At 35.5% G+C, this 14,793-nt stretch overlaps 1 protein-coding gene across 1 annotated transcript; it reads right to left on the bottom strand.

Moving 5' to 3' along the window:
* Positions 1–4,635: 4,635 nt before the first annotated feature.
* Positions 4,636–14,646, bottom strand: LOC145574402 (T-complex protein 1 subunit gamma). The gene is made up of 13 exons (XM_081632183.1): positions 14,489–14,646; positions 13,424–13,485; positions 12,847–12,919; positions 12,128–12,195; positions 11,797–11,866; positions 11,349–11,417; positions 11,188–11,259; positions 10,999–11,072; positions 6,277–6,939; positions 6,072–6,197; positions 5,793–5,897; positions 5,633–5,707; positions 4,636–5,213 (listed from the first exon to the last, which is right to left on the bottom strand). The coding sequence occupies exons 1-13, from the start codon at positions 14,511–14,513 to the stop codon at positions 5,025–5,027; spliced, it is 1,671 nt and encodes a 556-aa protein (XP_081488309.1). The 5' UTR covers positions 14,514–14,646; the 3' UTR covers positions 4,636–5,024.
* Positions 14,647–14,793: the final 147 nt, after the last annotated feature.

The raw sequence follows: 14,793 nt of genomic DNA, 5'->3' as shown, positions 1-14,793 counted from the left end.
CAGAAGTGGTAGAAGTAATGAAGAGACGACGCGTGAACATCATGTGCCTCCAAGAGACAAGATGGACAGGAGAAGGAGTTCGAGGCTTGGTTTTGGGGTATAAGGTATGGTATGTTGGGCAAGAAACGAGCCACAGGACAAGGAATGGTGGAGCTAGGAACGGAGTTGGTGTGGTTCTCGATGAGAGGTTGGCAAAAGAGGTGATCGAGGCCTATCGGAAGAACGATAGGTTGATAAGGCTGAAGTTGCTATGTGGCAAGGAGATTGTGAATGTTATCAGTGCTTATGCTCCCCAAGTGGGTTTAGATGCGGAAGAGAAACGACAATTTTGGGAGGATCTAGACGAGGTGGTACAGGGTGTCCACCACTCAGAGAAGTTATATATTGGAGGGGATCTAAATGGGCACGTTGGGGCGAGCCGAGAGGGCTATGGGAGTGTCCATGGAGGCTTTGGGTATGGGCAGAGGGACGCCGGTGGTGAAGCTATTATGGATTTTGCCCAATCATATGATTTAATTTTGGCTAATACTTGGTTTAAGAAGAGGGATTCACACTTGATAACTTTTCGGAGTGGAGCAAATGCAACTCAAATAGACTTCCTGCTCACAAGGAGCATAGATAGACAAAGTTGCCTAAACTGTAAGGTTATCCCAGGGGAAAGTGTGGTCACCCAACACCGGCTATTGGTAATGACTATTCGTCTGAAAGAGAAGGCGAAGAAAAAAGTTAGGCAAGAAGAACCGAGGATAAGATGGTGGACCCTAAGGGATGCAAAGGCTAAGGTTTTTACAGAAAAGGTAATTGAAGAAGCGGATTGGGATGGAGAGGTGGATCCGGACATGACTTGGTTACGAATGAAGAACTGTTTCCTAAGAGTGGCCAAAGAGGTCTTAGGGGAAGTAAGGGGAAGAACTTCGATACAGAGAGATACTTCGTGGTGGAATGAAGAGGTGAAAGCAGTAATTAAGCAAAAAAGGGAATGCTATCAAGCCTTAGGAAAATGTAGGAGTGATGAAACCTTTGCAGCGTATAAGGAGGCTAAGAGTAAGGCAAAGGCAGCTGTTCGTCAAGCGAAAGAAAAGGCATATCAGGAGGTTTATGAAAAACTTGATTCCAAGGAGGGAGAAAGGATCATTTATAAGATGGCAAAGAGAAGACAAGAGGCAAGGAAGGATATTGGCATGGTGAAGTGTGTCAAAGATAAGAACCAAATGGTCCTAGTGCAAGAGGAGGACATCAAGGACAGGTGGAAGGGGTACTTCGATGAATTATTTAATGGAAGTAATGGAGTTGTGATAGGAGATACCTCTGTGAGTGATGAAGAAATCAACATGGAGTATGTGCGAAGGATTAGGAGAGTAGAGGTGGAGATTGCACTGAGGAAGTTGAAACCTAAGAAGGCGGTTGGCCCTGATGGGGTACCGATAGAGGTGTGGAGGTGTTTGGGTAAGATTGGTATTGATTGGTTAACAAACCTTTTCAACAAGATATGGACGGCTACAAGGATCCCACAAGATTGGAGGAAGAGCACCTTGGTCCCGGTTTATAAAAACAAAGGAGACGCTCAAGATTGTTCTAACTACCGAGGAATTAAGCTTATGAGCCACACTATGAAGCTGTGGGAAAGGGTGATTGAACAAAGGTTGAGGGCATACACAAGCATTTCAGATAACCAATTTGGTTTTATGTCTGGGAGATCTACTATGGAGGCAATCCATTTGATAAGACAAATGATGGAGTTTTATAGGGTAAAGAAGAAAGATCTTCATATGGTCTTTATTGATTTAGAGAAGGCATATGACAAGGTGCCAAGAGAGATACTTTGGTGGGCAATGTTGAAGAAAGGTATCCCACGAAGGTATGTAGACCTAGTTAAGGATATGTATCGGGATGTGTCAACAAATGTGAGGACATGCGGAGGGTTGACAAAAGATTTCCCTATTACAATCGGATTGCATCAAGGGTCTGCACTAAGCCCTTTTCTTTTTGCAACGGTTCTAGATGAATTAACTAGACCATTTCAAGATGAGGTTCCATGGTGTATGTTGTTCGCGGATGATATCGTTTTGGTGGATGAGACTAAGGACGGGGTTAATGTTAAGTTGGAGCAATGGAGGCAAAGGTTGGAATCTAGAGGGTTTAAGCTAAGTCGGAGTAAGACTGAATATTTGGTATGTCGTTTTGGCACTCAGAGGGGGACAAGCAATGAAGTGGTGAGTTTGGATGGAAAGGATTTGACCATGAGTGAATGTTTTAAGTATCTTGGGTCGATCATCCAGAAGAATGGTGACATTGATCAAGACGTAACCCACAGAATTAAGTCAGGGTGGCTTAAATGGAGAGCGGCCACGGGAGTGTTATGCGACCGCAGCATTCCCCTACAGTTGAAGGGAAAATTCTACAGGACTGCCATAAGACCAATGTTGCTCTATGGTACAGAATGTTGGGCTTCTAAGAAAGAGCATATTAAAAAGATGGAGGTTACGGAAATGCGCATGTTAAGGTGGATGTGTGGAAACACTTTAAGAGATAGAATCAGAAATGAGGTTATTCGCAAGAAAGTAGGTGTGGCAGACATTGCAGATAAATTAAGGGAAAATCGTCTGCGTTGGTTTGGACATGTAAGACGGAGACCCGTGGGTGCACCGGTGCGAAGAGTGGAAGAGTGGGATCATGGAGGGATTAAACGAGGAAGAGGGAGACCAAAAATGACTTGGTTGGAAGGAGTGAGGAAGGATATGAAGTGCATGGATTTACGTGAGGATGAAGTTTTGGATCGTAAGGGATGGAGGAGAAAGATTTATGTTGATGACTACACGGAATAATCATATTTGGTTCATGTTAGCCGACCCCACTTTTGGGATTAAGGCTTTGATTGATTGATTGATTGATTGATTGATAACTTAGTTGGTTAAGCCTTTTCTCTCTTGTATTAATTCTCATCACCTGTCTTAATTATGAATTTATGACTCTTTAAAAAAAAAACGTGCATATTGAGTTCAATGTATGGAAAGTTTGTTTGGGGTCAACGTTTTCATTTCCGAAACTCAAAAACTTTTCCGATACTTGAATAAAAATAATCCCTTGGAGATATGGGTTTTTAACTAGAAAAAACATTCCTCCATAAAGTTTTCCGATCTTTTCCATCACTACTTAATCTCCTAATGGTTTTCATCCTTTGTTTCTCTCTATTCATTAAGAAAATAAGCCCATAATATAACGCCTTTTTAAAGTGATGTTACATATCTTTCAAAAAAAAAAAAAAAAAAAGTGATTTTACATATATAGTTTAGTACATAAGGAATTTTGTAAAACAATAACTTTGAAATTGTACATAGTTTTATTTTCCGAATTCCCGTTTCCCATAATTTGAAATTTTCCGTTTTTCCCGTTTTCTCGTTTTCGTTTCTATGCAACTCTGATGAGTTGAGTACATAAGGAAGCTAAGACAAATTGTGTTGTTTAGGTGACGTGATATAACTCATATAAGCCAACATTTTTAGAATTTGGTGAAACAATAACTTTGAAATTGTACACACTGATTAGCTAACTATAATTCTATAAACACATTTGACAATTCCGCAAACTATAGCTAGGGTTGGCGTATCAAACTCATTCAAAACACTTTAAATGACCCAAAAAAAATTAGCTAAAAATTATACATTGAAATATTGGGATGTCCTTTTAAAGTATTGAATAAATCCATTCCTAATTGTATACATATTCAAATTTAACCAATATTACCCTTTTATAGTTTTACATAGCCTATTTGAACACCTAAAATCACAGACAATAATGTATCGAAATTTTAATGTAACATTTAATACGCGTATAAAATCGAAATTGTCTAGCTAAGAACATTTATTTATTTCTAAAACAAGTACCATGTTTTTAATATGTATCATGGTATTTATATTTCTCTCAACATCAGTGTACTCATCTCAGATTAGGAGTGATTTCAACAAATAATATTAAAAAAATAAACTAATTTATATGCTTCTGTTTAAAATCTAATTTCGTTTTTTATTTTTGAAAAGAACCTCTACCGGCATTAACGGTTCTATGTATAAAACCTCTAACGCTTAATGCCAAATCTTAAAGTATAAGGGGTTAGTTTACAGGAAAACCACTCAAGAGTCGAGATTTTGCTAAAGCTTAAAGTATACCGTAAAATTAATATGCATCATTTTCTCATTATGTATTTGTTGAAGACTCCGCAAACATCGCATTTCAATAAGAACAGCCATAAATTGACGTATAGGATAAAATAGAATCACTTCGCTGTTATCTAAAGTGTAACGAAGTACAAAAATAGAGTTAACTCAAATTACATGATATGGATAAATATTATTTCCTTAAAAGATAAGATACGGGCCATGTTTAAACATTAAAGAGGTTTGAGATTTGTTGCTTGATGCCTTTTTGAATAGAATTCAAAGAGGTGGGGATATCATACAATGATAGATACCTTTCAAGTTTCCACACATTTCCTTCGTTAATTGTTCTAATCTAAACGTAATTGCAAGTTTGCAACAATGGAGACGCCTAGATTAAAGAAACTGTACTACGATAAATAGAATTTCCAACCCGGATAAATAAGAAGTGAGGACATTAGTTATGGACTAAAAACAGAAATCATCTCTTAAAAACATCTGACTAATTCAAAACCTTTGCCTCATAAGCTGCATATAAGCAATATTGGGCATCCGTATGAGAAAGCTCTTGCAAATTTAATGAAAAGATTTGCAGAGACTGATTCTGAAAACAATTCCGCTACAAAATACGGTAATTAAAAGAAGACGGGCTACCTATCCATGGCTAAGTTACACAAAAAAAACTCAAAACAAAAATAAATGAAAAACCAAAAGACATACAAAGAGGGATCAGTTTACACCCACGAGGTTCGAAGAACCTTCCACCGAGCATCATATGAAATATTATCACTCTGGTTAGAAAGTCCATACTCAGGTGACATGATCCCAGGGGCAAAAGTGATAATAAAGTAGCACTTCATCCAAAAATTATCACTCTGGAATCATTTGTTCATTGTCTGCATCATCAGCCTGCTCAACAGTTGGTTTAGAGGGAGCTTGTGCTCCAGGAGCCTGCTGCTTCTTGATGCCACTAACAATATCATCTATCCTTAGAAGCATGCAGGCTGCTTCTATGGCGGTCTTGAAAGTCTGAGCCTTTACTGAGTATGAATCCCATATCTGACAAAATAAATACATTTGAAATAGCATGAATAAATAACTGTAAAAAAATTTCCTATTCAGCCGTAAGTTGAATAATGTCTGATTCTAAAGCGAGCTTCTGACTAGGTGAAAAAAACAAGACCAAGATATTCAGTTCTGATTTTTTTTTTTTTACAGAAATAATAACTAAACCCAACTTCAGAGTTGACGATCATATTTTCCTGTGGCTTCAAAAAAAAAAAACACATTTTCCAGTAACTGATAAATGGTAAAAAGAACCATTGACATGATTTTTAAAATAAAATCATTGGCACAACAACAATAGACACAATCAATACCACAATAAAATGGCGCAATCATAAAATAAAAAACAAGATAGTAAACACAGATTATAAAATACACAAAATGTTACACCACCACAACGTACACAAACATACCTTCTTTTCTTTCATATCTGCAATTTCACCAGTGTTTCCATCTATGCCAATCCAGGCATTTTCACCATTTGCATGCTGCCCAATTAAAGATCAAATCAATCAACATTCACAAATATCTCTTAAAATCCAGACAAATTTTTTAAAATTATTGAATCCTGACCTTTCCCCGCAAGGCAGTCATAGTCCTTATAACATTTACACCACAATTCTGGGCCAATGTTCGGGGTATAGCCTCAAAGGCTAAAGCAGCTGCTTCATATGGCCACTGTTGCAATAAAAAACAGAAAGAATGATTACAACTATAGCAAAACTATGCCACCAGGTTAATGTCATAAATTTCTTTAACACATAGTAAGGAGGCTGTAGAATACAATTTGAGACTTTTATGTTTATTTCTCAAGTGAAAGAGGGAGGAGTAGAGTCGGGAAGAGAGGGTGACCTTTTCTATGCCTTCAATGGATGCACTCTTTTGCTTCAGGGCTGCTGATACAGTCAGCTCTGTACCACCACCTCCAGGAACAAGTTTTGGGTTTTTTATGATATTTCTTGCCACACACATTGCGTCCTGTATCAAGGGAATGTTTCAGTTATTATTATACCTTAATTAAAACTTAAGCCTTTAGTAGTATAGTCTATTGCGTTACCTGGAGATTTCTTTCCACCTCGTTTAGCAGATCTTTGCTAGCACCTCTCAATAGCACAGTACAAGCTTTTGGATCTTTGCAGTCGACAATAAATGTAAAGAACTCATCACCAATTTTCTTGACCTCAAAAAGCCCAGCACCAGTACCTACATCCGACTCCTGCAATTCATCTGGCCTGTTAACAATGACAGCCCCACATGCCTTAGCAATTCTGTTATTATCCGTCTTTCTCACTCTCCTAATTGCGGTAACACCAGCCTTGCTTAAGTAATGGCATGCCAAGTCACTCAGCCCTTTTTCAGTGATCACTACATCTGGTTTATGCAATAGTATCTGTCCACACAAATTCTGAATGTACTCTTCTTCCATTTTTAGCAAGACTTCCCAGTCTTCATCTTTCATTATCTCAGCATTTGTTTGATTTTCACCTTTCTTGTACTCAAGAGGACTATCAAGAAGAATGACACGTGGGTTGAGGATCTTCCGCCTCATTTTTCCAGGAGCAACCACATCCTTATTGAACATCACCCCTTTAAGCACCTGGGAATCTTCCAATTGACCTCCAGGCACTTTCTCAACTTTAATATACTTCTTAATGTCCACCTCTCGCAGACCTTGGCCAAGGTCCACACCAACTATTGTTGTGGCCTCAATTGCTAAATCCTACAACACATGTAAGGAACAGTTAAAATTATTAAAAGCCTAAAGTATCAAGAGGTTTGTCCTTATTCCTTCAAGGATAGAAACAAAAACACATGTAAAATTAAATAATGACAAGTTCACGCCAAGCCATAACATCAATAAAGAAAAAACTTGTTATGATTGTGTAAGCTAAAGGGTGATTGGATGAGATCCCTATGAGTATGAATTCATATGGTAGACCCAAACTTATCAAAAAAAAATTGAAATTTCTTTTAATAAAAAATCCAAACAAAATAAACAAAAACTACTTTTATACTTACAAAATTGATTACCACCAGCTAATAATAGTTGTATAGTGTTAACTTCTTCACCAGTTCAACCAATCTCCAAACATTCTTATAAATTACTACAAACTACTTTATACGTTCCACAAATATTGCAACATTTAAACTTTTATTTATACTATTTACACTCCAAAATTTAGTTGTATGGGATCTTATTAGATTCATCTCATTATGTACTTCCAAAGAAACAATTTTTTTATTAATCTATAATATTATTAAAACTCATGGGGACAACATGTGTCACTCATATGCCACATATGCACTACATGTCATCCTATGTGTCATCCCTCTTCTCTCATCATATTAAATTGTATAAATGTTTAGTCTCTTCAACAAAAACTCTTCATTGGTATAACTTTAATGTTATATAATACAATAGTGTTTAATTTAATTGAAAAACTTTTCATATTGACCTCTTATTACATTTTCATTTAGTTATTAATATTGTTCAACATTAACTCTTCTAAATTAATTTAATCAAACTTATAATTTATGATGATCCGGGGTATCGCCCGGGTGAATAACTAGTTTACATGTAAATATATAAGAAATGTACTCTTTTCACTTCTTAATAATCACAATAGTAGGTCTTACACAAAGTTTTAGGTAATTTATAGGGTAGGATCATAGAGTAAATTTCATAATCCCTCCGTCCCAAGAATAAATAACCGACGCGTTACTAAAATAGCATGGGACCACTAATTAAAAACTATTTTCCTCTACTCTTCCATGGTTCACAGATTTTGGGGAAACAATTTCAACCACATATAAAAAAAAAAATTTAAAAAAAAAATTAATTAAAAGGAATTTATTTACATGAAACAAATGTATTAAATATTTAAATGGTCTCACTCAAAGCTTTGTTAAACTATGTGCCATTCCAACGTCCAAAATATTCGGAAGGAGTAATATAAAGTATAGTTAGTGGGAATATATTTTATTGTTAGTACAAGAGAGAAATAATAGAAAGTAGTATAAGTGTGGTTAGTAAGAGAGAGAAACAATAAAATATTTATGCAAGTGAGGTAAGTGAGAGAGAGAAATAATTAAATAGTAGTGGGTCCATACCAAAATCGGAGGTATTGAAAATATTATGAAACGGATGTAAAAGGATGTTGCGATTATTAAGAAATGGAGGGAGTATGATTTAAGTTGTGTTACGGAGCTTGAAACTCTACATACTAGCAATATTTATGGAGCATAGTAAGTACAGGTTATGAACATTAATTTCAAGACTGGTCAACAGGGTGATTTCTTCTTTTTTTTTCCTAAAAAATGCCACATATCACGCGATCACCTACATTATATCCTTGATATTTGTGTCAAACCCCAATGTAAAACCATAAGGGATAAACTAATAGTCGAAGTTCATACACATGTAAAGATGACAAAAATAAATAAATAAATAAATAAAATATATAGACCAGAAAATATGTTCATGAGCAAGTAAGCCTCTCTAAAGAAGTAACAATGGAAAACCTTTTAAAACAATTATTTATTATATTCATAGCTTCATCTACCACAAGGCAGACATGTGCTGAATGCTGATACCTATTTTATGCTCCCCAAGAGCAGAAACCACACGATGACACTGGAGATTTATCTCAAAACACCCAAAAAAGAACACACAGAAAACAAAGATTTCACAAACTCCTACGCCAAGTTAGAATTCCTGCTATAATACCGATTTTGCCAACTTTATGAACAATATTTTAAAAAGAAAATAATAACATTAAAATCAAAGTTCATAGCAATGTTACATGATCTACATCTCCAATTTATAAGGTTATTGTTCTTCAAAAAAAAAATAATAATAATAATAAGGTTATTGTTGAAAAAACTAGGTAAAGACCCTGTTGGGTAATTAGCTGGTAGCTAATTGATATAGCTAATTTGACTAGCCGGTTATATTAGCTGGTTTGACTAGCTGGTTTGGTTATAATTAGCTGATTGTGTAAAAGTGTTTAGTAAATAGTAGTTAATTGTTAGCTGTTTTAGTGTATTTAAGAGACAAAAAGCTAATTGTTCAATAAGATAATTTTAAAAAGCTCTTATAATGAGCTTTTTCTAAAAGAGCATTTTGAGCTCAAAAAGCTCTTTTAATAAGCTATTTACCAAACACCCAAATTAGCTTTTTTAATTGGTCAACATCTAATTGGACAAAATAAGCTAAAAGCTCTTTACCAAACAAGGCCAAATTCTCTAATTGAGCCAAAAGTTTTTGAACCCTTGGGCTTCTAATACTAAAGATAAAGATTCAAGACCCTAGCTGGAATACTTACGAAAAGCAAGAAAGTATGAAAAGTGAGAATGCGAGCACAAAAAAGTTTACGGGCAGTATCTATTATATTAAACAATTAAGTCCTAAAATATGACCAACTATAGGGATTAAGGGATAGCAAGAAGACAAAGTCTTAGATTACTAGGACGAAGAGGAGACAATTTCCAGACAAAGTCTTGGATTACTAGAAAGAAGAGGAGACAATTTCCAGACAAAGGCTTGGATTGCTAAGAAGAAGAGGAGATAACTTTCAGATAACAAGGAAAAAGGGGAAAGCTTTGAGAGAGTAGCTTATACATCCTCTTTGTTTGCAATTAGGTTAGATCATAAAAGTTTAGTCCTTAACTTACATTTCAGTAAGGGTTCTCACAGAGTAAGCCAGCATATAGGGTAATCTGAAATCAAATATCCAGTAAGAGTGGAGTTCAAGGAGATATAATGCGTCTCAACCCTCTCATCTAAGCACCCCAGTTGTCATGAAAAGTAGCCAGGTACTATCATCAAATAGGAAATATATGATACCCCGGGTCCTCAACCATCCCATAATTAGAAAAAACTAATGCAACTGGATAAACAGCTTCTCCGCATACACACAAACTTTCCTAACAAAGATTGTCCTCACACCATCCCAAAACAAAGGATATCATCCAATGTAGGAGGCTAACACCTCCAAGACAAACAGGTATACAATAAAGCTACTAGAAAATACAGTATACTAATATTCAATTCAAGGATGACAAAAAGAAGATATCTTACAGTAACAAAGAAAAACAGAACGAATATATAGATCAGATAATGAGCACATTTGCCAGTAAAAGCTATAAAAGCTATAACCCCCCCCCCCCCCTCTCTCCCTCTCCTTAAAAAAGGCATAATCTACCATCTATCAGTGTATCTCACTGCAGACTATTAGCACTCAGAGACAATATAATACTACCCTGATCCAAAAAGTTCTTCATGGTTATTACTTGCACACAAATTAATGTGATCGGTGAGAGAGTGCTGATGTGGTTAGTGAGAGTTAGAAAAAGGTGTATAAAGTAGGAGAAAGAACATAAAAGGTGGGTGACTGCAAGAAAATGTTAGAAAAAAGTATGTAGGAATCAGTGGAAAGATGTTTTCCAAAATTGGAATATAGTAAAGTTTAAGACTTTAAGCAAATTTTAGAAGCGGACTAAATCAGAAGCGAAAAAACTTTCAGGAATGAAGGTAGTATGATTGAAATGCAAAATTGGCCCCATTAACACTCTACACACAAGTACAAGAAGCTAGGTTTCTCATGTCCATGCACAGGCACAGGCACCCTAATGAATATTGAGGCATGAGTTACAATGAAAGTTGTAATGTCATTTGCAACAGCTAAGACAAACCAGCTGTTTTTGCCCCAATCCAGGAAACAAAAGAAACGAACATTCTAAAGAGGACAAAGGATAGAACAAAAGGAAGATAACTCACCGCAATCAGATCACCAAACTGACTGGTGAACTTTGTGCCAATACAGCTTTTGACCAATCCCAACATAGTAGCACCTGCATCAATCAATGCTTTTAGATAGCATAAAAGCACCATAAACCAATTGAAAAAGTGAAAGAACATATAGATGATATGTAAAATGAGACAAAATCACGAGTTACAGGAACATACGATCCTTCACATCAATGGTCATTGCGACCTTGTCAATAACTGCAATTGCATCTTCCAGAGCTTTGGTATAGGCTAAGAAACATCAAAGAGTTAAGTTTAATGCTCCACAACATAATCGTGTATCAGAAAATGCATATATAAGAGTACCAGCAAATTAATACCTCGGCAAATAACAGTAGGATGAAAATTCTTATCAATAAAATCTTCAGCTACATGAAGCATCTCTCCAGCTGTAACAAAAATTTCAACCAAGAATTGAATTTTCAATAATTATAGGGAATGTATGGAGTACCAGGGAGGGGGCGGAGGTAAAAGTGCGTCCAAATTGTGTCCAAATTATTAACAAAAAAAAACATGGAATAATTCGAGCGAATCTGGTATTGACAATTCAAAGTTTATAGGGAAGCATAGGGTAGTATGCAAGCACAGATCTTTCAAGCTTCTACTTGCTTTATAACAAGTACAATTAAAGGACTACTAAATATTCTTCAATCATTGCTTATAATTCTTGAACCCACAAGCAGAAAATTAGTACCACTACTTTCATTGGTGTGCTATAATACCCCACACCCAAATTCAGTGATAAAGTGAGGAGTAATCTTTACTTACCAAGAACAATAACAGAAGTTGTTCCATCTCCTACCTCTTCATCTTGCGTTCGGCTAAGTTCGATCATTGACTATTATTACAATGGAAAACACATATTAGTGGAGAGGATCTAATAAAGTGTCATGAGGAAATTCATAAACTTCACAGGATGCCAGATATTAGAATAAATCAAATTGACAAAGGAAACAAATGGTGGACTAAGGATATTCATCATATGGCTATCCCTAGCCTCAACCAGCACACAATGAGAATCATGTGTGTCCTTCGGAATGTATGTAACAGTTTCTACTTTTATTTAATGGGGTGAAGAGATGAAAGACAGAGTACATGCCTTGGCAGCTGGGTGTGCAAGATCTAATTCACGTAAAATAGCATTCCCATCGTTAGTCACAACTATGCCTGCAATCACAAACATAGCATGAAGAGCAAATTAAATACAAAGGCCAAAATGAGTCAATCAACTACCCAATTCATCGCCATCTGAACTTTGCAGAAGAAAAAAAAAAGGTGTTACCGACTCATGCAAGGACCTATAGACTACTATCTTTGGTCTGAAACCCTTCACCACCAACACCAAGGTGCAACAACAAAAGCACACCAACAAATGATTCAACTTCTTTCCGAGCTTTCTTCCAACATAATATAGGACAGATGACCTAATTGATGATCTATCTATTAAGATACAAGAAATAAATGACCTAATTATATAAAGAATGCAGAGCCTGACACCAATCAATGCTCCCCCTTTCCTTCATACCCTCCTCCCCAATAATAAAAAAGATGTTTCTTATGGTTAATGAATATAAAGATGTTTACTGAAACAAATTCTTAATATTTGAAGTAAATATCATTTCACTACCTTCAATCCCTGTCAAAATTATGCATACATCTTAAAGATACAAAGCTAGTAATGGTAATATACATAAACAACATTTTGAAACAAATAACTATGACGGCTATCTAATTGATAAAAAAAAAAAAAAAAAAAAAAAAAAAAAAAAAAAAACTATCTGCTTTTCTACCCATACTAAAGCGGAAAAGATATATCACCTCCAGCAGCATCAAGGAGCATTTTTAACATTGAACGTGGACCCAATGTTGTTCGAATCACTTCAGCAACAGCCTGTCACAATAAACATATCACATATCTTGAGAAGCCAGGAATCATATTTTTACGGTCAGGATATCAGAGTATAACGACTGAAACCCTTCAAATAAAACCATCAAGAATCTTAAGAAGCAAAAAAGAGAGCATCCCAGACGATTGATCCTATAAAAACTTGATAACACAAAGTTTGAACAGTCAAAAGAAATTATTTTTATACCTGACACAAGAAAAAGAGGAGCTACATTATTGATTACTACAGAAATTGGCCACAGGTATGATGTATCACATAGGGTTTCTTATTACGAGTACAAAGCTCACATAAGTTAACAAGGCATTTGGCATGTGTTTCACTTTGACACACATAATTATTAGGATTAATTAATTGTGATACAAATTCAAACAACTGAGGACATTTAAAAAGCTAGGGACAAGTACTAACATAGCAAAACAAAACGGAAATCCTTGTGGTGAAGGATCAAGGAAACAAAGCAATAACCATAAAAAGAGTCTGACTGTTACCTTTGCTGCTCGAATATTAGCATGATGGACCTTGGTACCACTTTCACGTTTTGTGGAATCCTCTGCAATTTAAGGGCAAATGAAAATAAATCAACAGAAGGAAAATAAAGAAGACTAAAACATAACCAAAATTCAATAATGCTCAAACCTAACAATCAAGTCTCTTTATCCAATGTTTTTTAAAATATCTATTGGGTAATGGTTATGGGTATTATCTGACTTGTTTATCGTCCTTTGTCAGAGGGATATGGCCTGTTTTACTAATTACTACAGCTTTAGCTCTAGCATCGTCAAGACTAACAGAACCATCCCGAATGGCTAATATAGCAAGTAAACGTCTAAATGCACAGGCTTAAGTATTTCCATGCAATATTATCAATCCAAAATAATCTTATCAACTACATTTAACCTTGAAGGAGCAATTATCAGTGAAATCAAAAGCAATTTCAATACACACCATATCATGACAGTGGAATATAGAAATCCATTGCCAAATTCAATTCCCAACAAAACCCGCATAACAAAAAACAAAACCAAATTCACATTACACCATAAATTATAAACCACATACAAGATCTCGAAACCAATTTTAAAACTAAAAAATACCAAAACCTCCCATCTTTCATCAACTAACTCAAGCAGAATCGCACCAATTAAACTCATATAATCAATTATGAATTAATAATTAATTACAAAGTTGCATAGCCTTATTGTAAATGCATATAAACCGCCTCCCTTCCCATGAACCATGAAATTAAAATAACAACATTCACAGTAACAATCATATTCAATCCATTGAATGATAAAACAAACGAGATCAGATCTTGTAACAATCTAACAAAACCGCTTCTTTTACAAAATTACAAAAACCCTAAACAAAACCCTAATTCAAAACAAACTCAAATCTCACATTTTCAGCAACATTCTCTGCAACAACGAACTAATTCAAACATTAAAAAAAATTACAAAAACTAATAAAAATCTGGTCATGAAATTAGGTTTAACGGACATTGTAAAGTGAACAACGAAGAAATCAACCGGAAGAGAGAGAAAGAGAATGCTTACTGAGAACGACAACTGGTGCGTGCATGATTTCTGATTAGAGAGAGATTCAGAAATTTGAGAGGAGAAACAGAGGATTTGGTTTATAGAGAGAGTGTGAAGAGTGTTGAGTTGTGTTCTTCAATGTTGTGTTGCCCTCCCTCTCTATATGAATTATGAAATGGAAAACCCTCGAAGTTTTTCGTTTAAACTTTTTACACGAGTACTTCTTTAGGTCATGTTGGATCTCCCTTCACGGTCTTTGGCCACTTCATTCATTTAGGGTAAAACCATAAATGTATTCTGAATATTACCATGTGTTCTTTTCG

The sequence above is a fragment of the Chenopodium album genome, chromosome 13, assembly GCF_948465745.1.
Source record: "Chenopodium album chromosome 13, dcCheAlbu1.1, whole genome shotgun sequence".
NCBI classification, from domain to species: domain Eukaryota; kingdom Viridiplantae; phylum Streptophyta; class Magnoliopsida; order Caryophyllales; family Amaranthaceae; genus Chenopodium; species Chenopodium album.
Note: the sequence above shows the minus strand (reverse complement) of the source record. Positions and strands in the feature narration are given on the sequence as shown.